The sequence below is a fragment of the Pinus tabuliformis genome, chromosome 4_2 (genome assembly GCF_031772625.1).
Source record: "Pinus tabuliformis cultivar Carrire ecotype Pingquan chromosome 4_2, CPIR1, whole genome shotgun sequence".
In the NCBI taxonomy this organism is placed as follows: Eukaryota; Viridiplantae; Streptophyta; class Pinopsida; order Pinales; family Pinaceae; genus Pinus; species Pinus tabuliformis.
The window spans coordinates 1,129,161,604-1,129,176,715 of NC_142304.1; the positions used below are offsets into that span (position 1 = coordinate 1,129,161,604).

The 15,112-nt window shown below is 35.4% G+C and overlaps 2 protein-coding genes across 2 annotated transcripts in view; both read right to left on the reverse strand.

Moving 5' to 3' along the window:
- Positions 1-6,066: 6,066 nt before the first annotated feature.
- LOC149173635 (protein transport protein Sec61 subunit alpha-like) lies at positions 6,067-8,835 on the reverse strand. The gene is made up of 5 exons (XM_089424674.1): positions 8,334-8,835; positions 7,243-7,627; positions 6,768-6,907; positions 6,469-6,684; positions 6,067-6,352 (listed from the first exon to the last, which is right to left on the reverse strand). Exons 2-4 carry the CDS (start codon positions 7,590-7,592, stop codon positions 6,665-6,667), a joined length of 510 nt encoding a protein of 169 aa, XP_089280800.1. The 5' UTR covers positions 7,593-7,627; positions 8,334-8,835; the 3' UTR covers positions 6,067-6,352; positions 6,469-6,664.
- A 5,207-nt stretch (positions 8,836-14,042) lies between these two features.
- The window catches only part of LOC149173636 (uncharacterized), a 33,720-nt gene continuing 32,650 nt past the window's right edge, over positions 14,043-15,112 (reverse strand). Inside the window, exon 3 of the mRNA XM_089426774.1 lies at positions 14,043-14,204. Within this exon, the coding sequence (XP_089282900.1) occupies positions 14,043-14,204 (162 nt within the window). The remainder of the gene's footprint in view (positions 14,205-15,112) is intronic.

Here is a 15,112-nt window from a genome sequence, read left to right on the forward strand (position 1 = left end):
TATAAAATATCAAAGAGTGGTTGAGAAGGTCCTCTGATCTTTGTCTACCAAATTTGATGTTGTGGTAGCAACCATAGAAGAAGCCAAGGATTTGGCATCATTGACAGTTGATGAGCTGATGGGATCACTTCTATCGCATGAGGCAAGGATAGGCAAAAATAAGGATTCCACTTTACAGACTGCTTTAAAAAGTCAGGTTTCTATTCCAAGAGACAGAAGTAGATCGAGAGGCAGAGGACGAAGTGGAAGATATGGTGGTCAGAAAGATGGCCAAGAAGAGCATGAACATGCAAGTGGAATCAACTACAGAAGCTTCAACAATAATCAAGGAGTTGACAAATCAAAGGTGAGATGCTATTATTGCAATAAATTTGGTCACTATGCTTGTGATTGCAGGAAGAAGATAGCTGATAAAGGGAACCAAAGAGCTAATGTCACTATAGATATTTCTAACTCCATGTTCTCAACTTGCCATACCATGAATAAACCTTCTGTTAGTGTGTGGTTGTTAGACAGTGGTTGTAGTAACCACATGACAAGCAACAAGGATTTGGTTGCAAATTTCAATCAATCTATGAAAACAGAGGTAAATATGGGGACTAACAAGACTATGGAAGTAGATGGCAAAGGAGTTATCAACATTCTGACCAAGCAGGGGGAGCCAAAGACAATCTCGGAGGTATATTATGTTCCTAGTCTCAAACATAATTTGTTAAGTGTTGGTCAATTGACACAAAAAGGATACAAAGTTATCTTTCAAGGTCAAGAATGTGTTATTTATGCCAAGCCCCCAAGAAAGCAACTGATAGAAAAGGTGTAGATGACAAGGAACAGACTCTTTCCTCTAATTTTGAATTACAGTGTTCAGGCGAGTTCTTTTACAGTTGCATGTTCTGATGATTATTATTTATGGCACTTTCGATTTGGACACTTGTACTTTTTTGGTTTAATGTTGTTGCAGCAGAAACAGATGGTCAGAGGATTACCTCCCATCAAAGAACCTACTAGTACTTGTGAGTGTTGCATCTTGGGAAAACAACACCGTGAAAGTTTTCCAAAGGGAGTTGCATACAAAGCAAAGAAACCTCTTGAGCTAGTGCATACAGACTTGTGTGGACCTATGAGGACACGGTCGATTGGTGGAAGTTGTTACTTCCTCACTTTCGTTGATGACTACAGTAGAAAGACTTGGGTTTACTTTTTGAAGCAGAATTCAGAAAATTTTGCAAAGTTAAAAGAATTCAAAGCCTTAGCAAAGAACCGAAGTGATCGACAAATCAAGGTATTGAGGTCAGATCTTGGTGGAGAATATGACTTAAAGGCATTCCATGATTACTACAAACAACATGGGATTAGAAGACAATTTACAACCAGGTACACACCGTAGTAGAATGGTGTAGCAGAGAGAAAGAACAGGACAATTATGAACATGGTAAGAAGCATGTTGAAAGGAAGAAACTTGTCTAATGAGTATTGGGCAGAAGCAGTTGCATGTGTTATTTATGTGATCAACAGATCTCCTACAAAGAGTGTGATGAACAGAGTACCAAAACAAGCATGGTCAGGTATGTCTTGCAGTGTATCTCATCTCAGAGTATTTGGATGTGTAGCTTATGCACATGTGCCTAAGGAGCGAAGAGGAAAATTGGATGATAAAAGTGAAAAATTCATATTCACTGGTTATAGTGAGCAATCAAAAGCTTACAAATTGTATAACCCTGTCACAAAGAAGACCATAATTAGCAGAGATGTTGTGTTCAAGGAACAAGAGTCATGGAATGGAACTGTAGACAAAACAATTGATGCACAAGTGCCACTGATGGAAGAAGATGATGTAGCAGAAAAGGAGCAGCAAGAATCACAGGTGAAGACACCAAACAGAGACACACCAACAAGGACTCCAAGATTTTCAGAGAAGCATGGATCCTCAAGCAGATCAACAGATCAAGATTCTCCCAGCAATCAATCAGGTGATGAATCAAGTAATGGTAAGAGAAAGATGAGAAGTTTGAAATATATTTATGATGATTTGGATGTTAGTTCAAATTTTTCATTATTTTCATTCCAACCTTCTTCATTTGAAGAAGCAATCAAAGATGAAAACTGGGTGCAAGCCATGGATGACTAAATTGAAGCTATTGAAAAGAATGACACATGGGATTTGGTTGATTTGCCAAAGGAAAAAAATCTAACTGGTGTGAAGTGGGTGTACAAGACAAAGTTGAATGAGAAAGTTGAAATTGATAGATTCAAAGCTAGACTTGTAGCAAAAGGATTCTCGCAGCAACCGAGAATAGACTTTGGAGAAAAATTTTCTCTGGTAGCCAGATTGGATATTGTAAGAGAAGTTCTAGCCACAACAGCTCAGAACAAGTGGAAATTATATTAGATGGATGTGAAATCAGTATTCTTCTAGAAGAAGAAATTTATGTACAGCAGCCTCCAAGATATGAAGTTGAAAGTAATGAAGAGAAAGTTTACAGGTTGAAGAAAGCGCTCTATGGACTAAAGCAAGTGCCTAGAGCTTGGTATTGCAGAATTGACAGCTACATGATCAAGAATGGATTTTGCAGAAGCAACATTGAGCCTACCTTGTACACAAATGTAAATGAGAAAGGACAAATTTTGATTGTTTGCTTATATGTTGATGACATGTCTTTTACAGGTGATTTTGAGATAGATGAATTTAAAGCAGCCATGATGAAAGAATTTGAGATGAAAGATCTTGGTCTAATGAAATATTTTCTTGGCATAGAAGTTGAGCAATATATAAAAAGGAATTTTTATTTGTCAAAATAAATATTCCAAAGATTTTTTGAAAATATTCAGGATGGCAAACTTGTCCCTACACCAGTTGCAATAGGTACAAAGTTAAGCAACGCTGATGAAGGATCAGATGTCAATCCAACTTTATTCAAAAGATTGGTTGGTAGCCTCATGTATCTCACAGCTACAAGACCGGATATCATGCAAGGAGTGAGTTTGATTTCTAGATTTATGGAGACTCCAAAAGACACACATTGGAGTGTAGGAAAAATAATTTTGAGATACATAGCATGAACTAGAGATTGTGGCATTATGTATGCAAGCATAGAAAAGAAGGATTTGATTGGATACACAGATAGCGATTTTGCAGGCAGTTTGGATGATAGGAAGAGCACTTTTGGTTTTGTGTTTCACTTTGGTTCAGTTGTGATTTCATGGGCATCTAAGAAGCAGCTCATTGTGACACTTTCATTAGTAGAAGCAGAATATGTAGCAGCAACATCAACAGCATGTCAAGCAGTGTGGCTAAGAAAAGTACTTGATGGACTCAAGAAGAAACAACAAGGATTAACAACAATATATTGTGACAACACCTCAGCGATTGCACTATCCAAGAATAGTGTATTTCATCAGAAGAGAAAGCATATTGATACTAGATATCACTTTATTAGAGAACTTGTGAGCAATGGAGAAGTTCACTTGAAGCCTTGTAAATCTAGTTATCAATTGGCTGATATATTTACTAAGTCATTAGCACAATATGTGTTTGAGTTTCATAGAAGAAACTTAGGTGTTGTAAGCTTAGCTGAGACATAGACCAGCAGGCATGTTTGAGTTGTCATGAGTCATGTTTTAGTTTAGTAGTCGTAATTAAGGGGGGGTGTTAAAATAAGATAATTACTCTTGCATGAGGAGTTGGCTAAACATAGAGAGTCAATTAACTAAGTGATTGAGTGGTTGAGTGTTTGAGTGTTGAGTCGAGTTAAGTGATAGACGACTTTGAATGTGTGATTACATGTGGTTGCATGTCAAGATATTTTAGGCAAGTAGCTAGTTGGAAAAGGTTTAAATACCCTTCACCAGGTTCATTGTAATCATCATGTTTTGTGTGATCAATAGAAGAGCAACAACTCGTGTTTTGTTTGAATTCATGCTTTGTCTCCTTCGCCTTTCCAATAGTATCCAGGTGAGCAATAATAAAACCCTTTCTGAATTGCCCCTTTCTCCATAGCAATTTCGAAAGGACTTGTACATTCTCAGATTTTCCAGCTCCTACTTCTAAGCCAAGGAATCCCCATGAACAAGTTGTGTGTAGACTTCTTACTCGGTTAGGAAATACAAATAATACCTTAGGGTGTTCTGATATTCACCCAATAGTAGCAACACCAAATTCAGTAAGAAAAGCTATCGAAAATTCTATTACGAGCTTCACATTCATTTAATGTGAAAGAGTGAAAATGAGCATTAAAGGTGAGTAATTCACTTGCGAGAGAAAGAGCATGTTCTTCTTCAAGAGTAGTAGCAAAACCATTCACATTTCTGATGTATGAGTAGTAGATGGCCTCCTTGCTGCAAATTTTTAATGAAAAAATATACAAGAAAGCTTAATGAAAGCCTAATCAGTATGTTCAATAGAATAAGAATAATTGGATTTGGTTCTTGATGATGGATCCAAAACATTGGACTAAATAACTCATTAAACAATTCTATCCAAAATGTTGGACTGAATAAATCGTTACACAATTCTTTTGGGCAAATTATCAACGACAATAATCATGTAATTTAAGGTTTTAAGTTGTAGCCTGGTCACATATTTTTGTTTATGGACAAGGAACTTAAAGAATGTTACATGTACTCTCTCTCTCTCTCTCTCTCTCTATATATATATATATATATATATATATATATATATATATAGGTATAAATATAAAATTTCAATTGAATTTATAATATATATGATGCAAACTCTTGTTCTTTATTTTTATATTTATCTGTGTTAAAATATTTAAATTAAAAGTTCAACCTTATATATCACTGAGTGAAAAATTAAATTGTCAATATCTTCTTTTTTTTCTTCCAATATAAATCATGGTGTTAACTGGGGAAGCAATACCATATCACGTGCATTCATATTGGGGATCTATATTGAGGAAAAAAATGACATAAAACATTGGGGGATATATAAGGGGTAAAGGGTTTTTATATTGGCAGGTATAAAAAATGGGGGTCAAACTTAATGAAAAAACATAAAGAGGTATAAAAAATGTTAACGAGAAAATAGATACCTGCAATATCTAATGAAAGTAGGGTTTTTTAAATTGGGAAGGTGTATTGGGTTTGTATTAGTAGGGGGTTAAAATATGTGGCTTTTGTAGGTATTTTCCAATATATAGTCAAATTAAAATTATTGTTTAATATACCACTAACATGTGATATGTCAAAATTCATTGAATAAAATAACCGTGACATAAATATAAATTATAATTTTAAAAAAATCAAGTTAATTAATGAAAATTTCAAAAAAAATACTATTGAATTACAATTGCATTTCATCTCATAAAGTGGAAGGTATTTGAAAAATATTATAAAACTAAAAATAAATACCAAACAACAAAATAAAGGTACTAAGAGAGCCATGTAAAAATAGCCGTTCCTTATATACATTATCAAATGTGCTCATGAGTTTAACTATTGGTAAGACAAATCCCATATTATTTAAATGATCAAGAGAATAAAGGTTTGTATTTTATAGTTGAAATTGTTAAATGAGGAGGATGTCTACCTTTACATTTGCATGCACTTTTCTCATGATTATAGGAAATCAAGAAAGATAATATTTTAAATTATATGATACATATTCATAAATGTATTGATTTAAATAGTTCATGGAAAATTATAGAACATTATGGTAAATGACTTTTTCGCGAAATCATTTGCCAAAATTTTAGTGAACAAAATAACTAAATGGACTAAAGAAAATAATCTTACAGATCCTTCATCCACTTGTTTTTGGTATAAGCATTCAATCAATACCATTGGTATATCACCATGGTGAAACTAGGATGTCTCTTTATCTAATATTATTAGATTTATGTATAGATGATTTAGAAGATTAAATCACCAAGGTTAGGAGAAGAGAAATACATATTTAAACAAGGAGCCACTGCCGTGGCGGTAGTCCCTGCTGGGGTCTGCAGGGAATTACAAAACTTGGAACAGTGAATGCAAATATTAATGCACAAAATCATTTATTGAATTCAGCCTTAATAAACATTCTGTTCTGTTCATTGAATTCAGCCTTAATAAACATTCTGTTCTGTTCAATCTTGACTGAAAAATTAGTAATTCATATAAGTCAATATTACATAGTAACAAAATAGCTATGGGGCCAGTTTCTTGACTGGACTATGTCCAAAGCACTTCTTGCTGCATCAGTTGCATGAGCAACAACAATTCCTATCAGTCATTCCACATTTGTGCTTTCTAGCACGGTCATAATTTTGATGCACGGTTAGAAGCAAGCATTCGAAATCTTCAGCTCATTCATTCTCTATCATTTTGTGCGGCTCATACAAACTCCGTTTACCTACTTATGCTCTACAATGATTAGTCAAAATCAGGAGGGATATGGAATCAAACACTAATTAAAGATATACATAATCAAGAAGAAGAAGATATACATAATCAAGAAAAAGAAGATACTGGGAAGGTTCAGGCCAGGATAAAGCAAAAGAAGTCATATTATTAACATGATATGCAACTGCAAGAGAGCAGCAAACTTGTCAATAACTGTATGAACTCGTTAGTATCCGCGAGCATCCCAACAATTGCCGCATCAATGGCATCTTGATTCTCTATTCTGGATGCTCTTGAAGCCATCAGGACAACAACACCCTTGTCATATCCTTTCGTGAAAACCTATTCATGACAACAATTAGTAATTGATACTTGTTTGAAGGAAACTAACAGCACTGGATCATCCAATATTACCACAATTATACCAGCGAAAAAGAGCTGGACAATAATGAGGATGGCATTGCCAGCTCCGAGGTCCCGGATGTCACCATACATTCCAGACAGCACGTATGCAACTGCCTCACCTATTGTGATGAGGACACCGAGTAACTTCTGAGCCCCATTACTACATCAAAACAACCAGACGCTAAGAGTTGAAATGTGCAAAGGAAAGAAAAGAAAGAAATCTTTTGTATTCGATATAATATCTTATGAAATGGCAACAACGAATAATATGGACTGCAATGTTACGTCATAACAAAGCCTCATCATAAGGAAAAATAACACATTATTCGAAGACCTCATTGCAAATCGTGGAAAATATGGATCGATATTTCCAACGAACCACGCAAGTCACTCAAAAACGCTCTATTTGGAGGCTAGCGAGAACAACAAAATTTGCAGATCATAAGAGAACTCAAAATCAACTGTCTTATAACAAAAAATGGCCACAATACTTACAGAAGAGCCCGATCTTCACGAACACTGTTATCCACCTCAATTATCTTGGATCCTGCCAAAAGCTGCATTACTAGGCCCGAAGTAACGATTGGGGTAATACCAAGCTCCATAACAGTTCCACGATTAGAAGCCAGAATTACACGCATCCAGTAGAATGGATCCGCCCCAGTTGCTGAATGTATGCCATATAGGGGCAACTGACTGCATACTAAAAAGATAAAAAGCGAGATTACAGTGTACAGAACCTTCTCTCTGAAGGGCACTTTTCTTTCAGCTGTCTGGACCTCGGGCAAGATGGACAGAAACGGCCTCACTAGATGAAGCACCCGAAACCCGCCACCACTTGGCATTTTTTCTTCTCGGAAGAGAAACCCAAGATATCAAGCTGCTGACACGCAATAACAGTCTATTGTTACCTTGAGATGACAAATCCCTCTCAAAAATGCCAACATAATAATGCACTATAACAACAGCGAGACTACATTCAACAACCATGGCAGTATTGATAAAACGAGATAACTCAAACAGCTGGAGGTCATGTGGGCTGTAGTCAATAGGTAAATCAAGTGTGCCTTACGCAGTGACCTGGGTTCAATCTCCCAATGAACATGCTGATGTGTTAACATTCCCAATTTGCAAATGAAGTGCAAGTCTTGTGGTTTTATGAAATAGATACCCCTTACTCGTGGATTTGTAACCAAAGGTCGTCAACGTAGACTTAAACAGACAGGAAAAACAAACTAGAAACGAAGCTGTTATTCACGCGAAAAAACCAAAAAAAAAGGATGAAACCCTGAGAATTTTGCAGAAAATTTTTCAAATGAAAACCTTAAAGCTCATGTTTCCAAAGACTCAAAACACACCAATCAGGTTAACAACTAGTTTATACTACTCAATAAGTGAACTTCAAAAACAGACACAACTCAGGGGACATTGGATATTCAAAGAAGCTACAGACTAATGATTTGAGAGGGCTCAAATTGCACACGCCAGGGGACTTCCGCGATAATCTTTTAATGTCGAATCAGGAAATTGAATATAATTTATAATTCGTGAAAAACAGGGCAGAAAAAATAAGGGCACGTACATACCTTACAAATATAGCTCCAAAAAACTCCAGATCTGCTGCCGGAGATCGCCGATCTGCACTGATTTCGCCTTAAAATTAAGCGTAAACACTCCTAAAACCCCTATACGTTCAGAATTAAGCGTGAAACCCCTTAAAAACCTGAAATGTTAAGGGCAGAACCATCGATCGAAACCAAACATGGATGCGCAGGCCAAGGGTTTCCGACTTGTAGGGAGCCCAGGTGCAGAGAATTCTGTCTGTCCTGCCTTCCGCCAAGTAATAAAAATTAAGATTTCCGCTCCAACCCAACAACGCTAAACACAGAAACACGTCAAACAATTTTACAACAAATTGTAATATTGGACACGCATCAAACTATTTTACAACAAACTGTAACAAACTATTAGAATATTTTTTGGCAACCGCCATGGAGGAGGCTGAACTAAAAACAGATAATGAAACCTTTGACATTCCAACTCTAGCAATTGCGAGAAAACTCAGAACACAGTCTTGGCCTCATGGTCGAAACCTGGTCCAGAACCTAGAGATTATATGTCATATTATCGAAGTACCTCGCTTATAAAAGAAACCAGTTCCAAAAAAAGGGCGCGGCCTACCTGAGAACAATGACTCATAATGAGAAATCAACTTGCTCGCCTACAGATAGCACCAGAGCTGCCGCATGCAGAAAGCCCACTAGAGCTTCCGCATGCAGATAGCCATGTGGCAGTAAATTCTCTCTGAAGTTCGTGTCAGTGAATTATATGTAGTTTGGATATAAAAATCTTCAGTGAATTATATTTAGTTTGGATATAAAAATCTTTTGCACCAGAATATTTAGTTTGGATATAAAAAAAATTTGCACGAGAAAACCTTGGATAGCAGAAAAGTTGAATATCTTTTGCACTTGAAAACTTTGGATATCAGAAAAGTTTGCCGCAAGGACACGCAGAAGAGGTACCAAAAACTTAGGATATCTTACTTTTACCCGTCTTGAAACCTGCGAAGCCCGCAATAAGACCCTCAACTTTGTTGGCCAATCAACAATTACAAAATAAATTTTATATTATTTTTTAATATGAAAACTTTGGTTAAAATTGTGATGCACATCAATATTTTTGGTCAAACAGAGGATTAATACGCCGTCAACGCTGAATCGATCGCTATTAGTCCCAGGCAGGGACTAATAAGGTGGTTTTAATTGCGAAACAAAAAAATACTTTCCAAATAAATCTAGATGCCTTGAATAAATTTTATGTATAGATGATTTAGAAGATTAAATCATCAAGGGTGAGAGAAGAGAAATACTTATTTAAAGAATGTGTTGTGAATGGCAAAACACAAAAACACATTCCAAAGAAATCTTGATGCCTTGAATAAATTTTACACTTAACCAGAATAAACAAAGAACGATAATGGTAATAGGTACTTTTTAATACGATATCAACATTGAATTCAATAGTGACAAATTAGAGACATTTCTTTTCTACTAAGTATTATTAGTTGGATCACTAGTGTGGACACATGTGTAATAGGGGGAATGAATGCCCTCGTTTTTTTTAAAGAAAAAATTCAACCATCTAATTCAAAATTAAGAAGTTGCTCTTTAAATATTGGTACAAATACTAAGTTTCTGTGGTTGTTCTAGAAAATGGTGATTCTTTGTAGTTTCCATGCTTAGGGTTCACATCTCTCTAAAGAATATTGGAACAAAGTTGAAAGATAAATAAAAACCCTTTAAACTATGATGACTAAAAAATATGTTTACAAAAATACGAGTAATGCAAGCAAACAAATAAGGTTCATTACTTTGACAAGAAGATATGGATTGAAAAATAGAGAATTGAAGAAGCCTACTTACAAGATGAAGCATGAGCCATTGGAGACACGGTACAAAAAATGGGTAATAGAGGAATTATGTTAAGAGTTGAGAAAATAATATTTTATCAACATGAGATCAACCTAATGATAAACATGTCTTCTTAAGTCATAATTGTTGGTATTGATTAGTGATAGTAGTGGGTTGGAAATGTGAAATCATTATTACAAAAGTGGTAGAAGGTGGAGCGGTGGCAGTAGGTAGGAGACTATAGGGATGATGGTAGGAGGTGATGAAGAGGTGGTACTGGAGAGGTAGTGGTAGTGAAGTAGGAGAATAAAGGCTAATATTGTATGGAATTATAAGGACTAGATTAAAATCGGAAGTGGTTATTAGATTGAGTGTGATCCTCCACCTCTCTATCTATTTTCCAAATAAATATTTCTATTGACATAATTACTTATACGAAACAATATCGTATCCACAAGTAAATCTCTATATACAAAAAAAAAAAAAACATTTTCTTTATCGAATTAAAACTAAATCCTAATTATATGATTGAAACAAGAATGATGATGATGATGATTAACGTCCACTGAGACCAGACTTTGGTCTATCGGACCTAAGAAATGAATTATTTAGTTTGATTTAAGATTTTATTTCTATGCTCAAAAATCTTGGAGAGAAGCCTCCCGAGCTCACTACAATTTTGACATTGTAAGAGGCTAGGAAGGTCAATATTGCAACAAAGATTATGAAACTGAGATCTAATGTGGTTGTACATGGGGCACTCTAAGAGGAAGTGATTTTCATCCTTGATGTTCATATTCTCACAGAGATGGCAGATCCTTTCCATCCATGGTGTTTTAGGAACCGCCCAACGACCTGTTTCACTATGGAGCTCATAAGAGTTCGTTCTAATCTTAGCTATATTAATTTTCTTCTTCGAGCTAGCTAAAATAGAGAGATACTTTTGATCTTCTACGGTGGGGTTGATGACCTCCTTATAATATGTTAATTTTCTTTTAGCTGCTAAATCTTTCTCACGCCACATTTTTTCTTTGAACTTAGTAGTAACAATATTTTTAATGTTATTAATGATTTGCAATGCAACATTCTCGTTGATCTCCCAATGGTTTAACCGGGCCCTCGTGTCTTTATACAAACCTCGTTTGAGCCTTAGGTGGTTTTGGATGGAATTTAAAGCTAGCTTCGGAAGTCTATGGTCTCCTATGTTATTGAGTTTGTGCTTGTACACCAAAAGCCTATTCATAGCTAGGCTCTCGATAGGGGAAAGACCCACTTCTACAAGGAGAATAGGATAGGGTGTATTTCTTTTAGTTTTGAGGTTATACGTTATAAAACGCTTATAGATTTGCTCAATCTTTCTCCAGGATTCTCTAGAGATGTTGTAACCCCAAACCTCACATCCATATAAGATAACAGGAGTGACTAAAGTTTCAAAAAGGAACTTCTTTCTATCCCACATTACAAGGTTTGTCGTCTTACAATTATTTTCAAGACCAAAATAATCTTTCCACCCCCCATTAATCCTTTTCTCAATGCTATAGTTCCAGTTGAGCTTGTGATGAATATCAATTCCTAGGTACTTGTAAGAATACACTTCCTCCAAGTTACTATTGTCATACATAAAATTAGCGTAAGTTTCCTTCTTGGATTTGATAATCATAACTTTTGTTTTGTCAGTGTTAACAATCATACCCATGGTAGAGCAGAAATCATTAAGAAGTCTAAGTTGCTTATCAAGATTAGATGGGCACCTTGCGAGAAGAACAATATCGTCAGCATAGAGAAGAAGGATGATAACTATCCTAGCTAAGATCGTGCCAGCACAACCTGCTTCCTCTAAACAATTTTCTAACTTGTCCATACAATTAATCATAAATCTTTCTCTTTGCCTCTCTGTGAAACGAAAGTAAAAAGTCTATACAATTAATAAAAAATCTTTCTCCTTATCCAGAGTCTCTTATTTTTAGTGGCAAATGTGAAATACCAAATTTAATAAAATAAATTAAAAAATTCCAAATACTCTGTTAATTATAAAAAAAAATAACAAATAATTAATATTAAATTGAATATTCATATTTTTTTTTATAAATTTTATAAATTTTTAAATTTTCACTTACCAATAACAAAAAGGGGCAACATATAATTCTCTATGAAACTCAAAGTGGACATGTTTATGTTGATGTTAAATATTTGGAGGATTTAATAAGAATTTATAACGTCTTTGGAAAGGTTATAATAAGAGTTTATAATATATTTTATAATAGAGTTTCTATGTTACACATTTTGGTAAATAGTGCGGCTATTAATATTTTTAAGAAAATATTTGTTAAAGATAATGATTTTTTATCACATTCTTTTGTAAAAGTGTTATATAAGTTTAAATGTTATATTTAAATAAATTTGAAAATATTAATAAAAATAATATATATAACTTTTATAATATAAATAATAATGCCATTTTATAAAAACTTTAAATGTTATATTTAAATAATTTTGAAAATATTAATAAAAATGATGTACATAATTTTTATAATATAAATAATAAAAAAAATTTATAAAAAATTATGTATGATTTTATAAGAAATGTATATAGTTTATTAAGTAAATATACAAATAAGTATATTTACATTTTTTCTCATTTTATTAAGATAATAAAATAGAGTAAAATATAATTTAGACCAAAAGGACACTGGAACTCTCCAAGCCTTTTACAATGTCCCCACTAAAATTAACACTCAAACGTGCACGTCGTGCGAGGTAGTTTTGAAAATATTAGTAAAAATTATATATATAATTTTTATAATATAAATAATAATATAATTTAATAAAAAATATGTGTGATTTTATAAGAAATGTGTATAGTTTATTAATTAAATATACAGATTAGCATATTTATATTTCTTTTTCATTTAATTAATATAATAAAAAACACAGGATCTACAATCACGAAGCTCTGAGCGCTTCAGCGAGCTAGGGTTTCTGTAACTCCTGTAACGACAGACCACTTCGAACCTCTGCATACTTGCAAACACTGTCAGCTACACATCCTTTAGATCCTGAAAGCACAGTCGCGGTCTTCATGAATCCCCCTCAAGGGGAGGGCGCGAGGCCTCCCCCAAATGAAGATGCAGAGCGGTAGAAGAGCAAAGAAAACGACAAACCAGAGGACCAACAAGAGGACAACACGGATCTGAACTCTCAGGTGAAAAAGGAGGAAAATGATCGTCCCAAAGTAACCTCGACCACCTGCAAACCAGTTGCAACAGAACGACCGAAGGTAGAACTTCCAGGTCATCAAATCAATGCTAAGATACAATATATGAGAGACCATGCATTGATAGGAAAATTTATAGGACTCTGGCCAACTAAAAAAGCACTGCGTGGCTGGATAGCAGCTAAATGGCATCCTAAAGGACACATCACTTTGTAGTTGGGGCCTAAAGGGTTCTTTAGGGCCATTTTTAACTGTCTCAAGGATCGGAACAGGGTTTTAGATGGAGGGCCGTATTTCTTCAATGCTGCTGGGCTGTATCTTAGAGGCTAGGTAGAGCGCTTCAATGGGGATAAAGAGGACCTCAGTTGGGCTCTAGTCTGGATAAGATTGTATTCTCTGCCCGTGGAATATTGGGAAGATTCCTCCTTACAAGCAATAGGAAATGTTCTGGGTGAGTTTATCAAAGTTGCAGAGGAAACAAAACTCCAAAGATACACCTCTTTTGCATGAATCTGTGTCTACATGCACCTTAACAAGGCTCTTCCGGAAGCGTTAAGTATATTCCATGATGATTTTGAATGGGTTCAGTTGATTGATTATGAGCATGTACCGTTTAGATGCAGAATATGTCACGCCCTGGGCCATTTATATAGGGACTATCCTTTGACTCAAAAACCCTCAACTCCTTCTGCTCCAGAGAAACCTGAGTTTGACGGCTTTACCAAAGTGACCAACCACAGAAAAAGCCACAAGAAACCTGCTCCTAATCCTAAGATGCCTCCAGCTAGCTCCTCCCAGCCTTCCACATCTAACAGCTTTGAAGCTTTAGCCTGTCAAAAGGATACTAGCTCCGAAAATCCTGTATCCATAGAGAAGGAAGCCCCGAAGGATAAGTTTTCTGTTCATACAAGCGCCAAATCCCTTCAAGAAAGTACTCTACCCACAAATCCTTTATCTCCAGCTAAGCGCAATCTCCCAGCATGGAATAGTCAAGGAATGGAGGTGGAAAACCTACATTCTGACTCCAAAATACCTACAAAATCCAATGAAGAATTAGATGAGTCTCAGCAAATGGAAGAGGAACCGGAAAGTATAGATATTAGGGAACTGGACATTTTAGGACTAGAGCAGGCATGCAAAACAAAAAACTACGACAAAATTCCAGTTAGACAACTATAAAACTTGGAGGTGATCCTCTAAAGGGCACAAAGGCAAAAATCTCTCAGTATCCAAACGGGAGGTGTGTGGGATGGGAAACTCATTACCAAAGATAACAAAAAGCGAGGAAGGAAAACAGACCTCCAGCTAACAATCCAAATAGGAGAAATGCTAATAGAGTCAGGCAGGTACTCTAAGCTAACAAAGTACTACAACTCCCTCCACAATATATCCCAATGAAGTTAATATCATGGAATATCAGAGGCCTCAATGGCCCAAGGAAAGGCAGACTTCTCAAAAACTTGATAATGCAAGAAAAACCACAAATCATATTCTTGCAAGAAACTAAATGTAATTCATCAGCTCTGGAAAGAATTGCAACAAAAGCATGGCCAGGAAGTCTCTCTGTCGCAGTAGATGTAGATGGAGCGTCTGGAGGCTTAGCAATTATATGGGACGCTCGTACCATTAGGCTCAATAACTTTCATGTTGCTAAGAATTTCATTCAAGCAATTTTTCACATCTCAGGGACCAATATACACGGGCATCTAACCAATGTGTATTTTCCCCAGGATGCCAT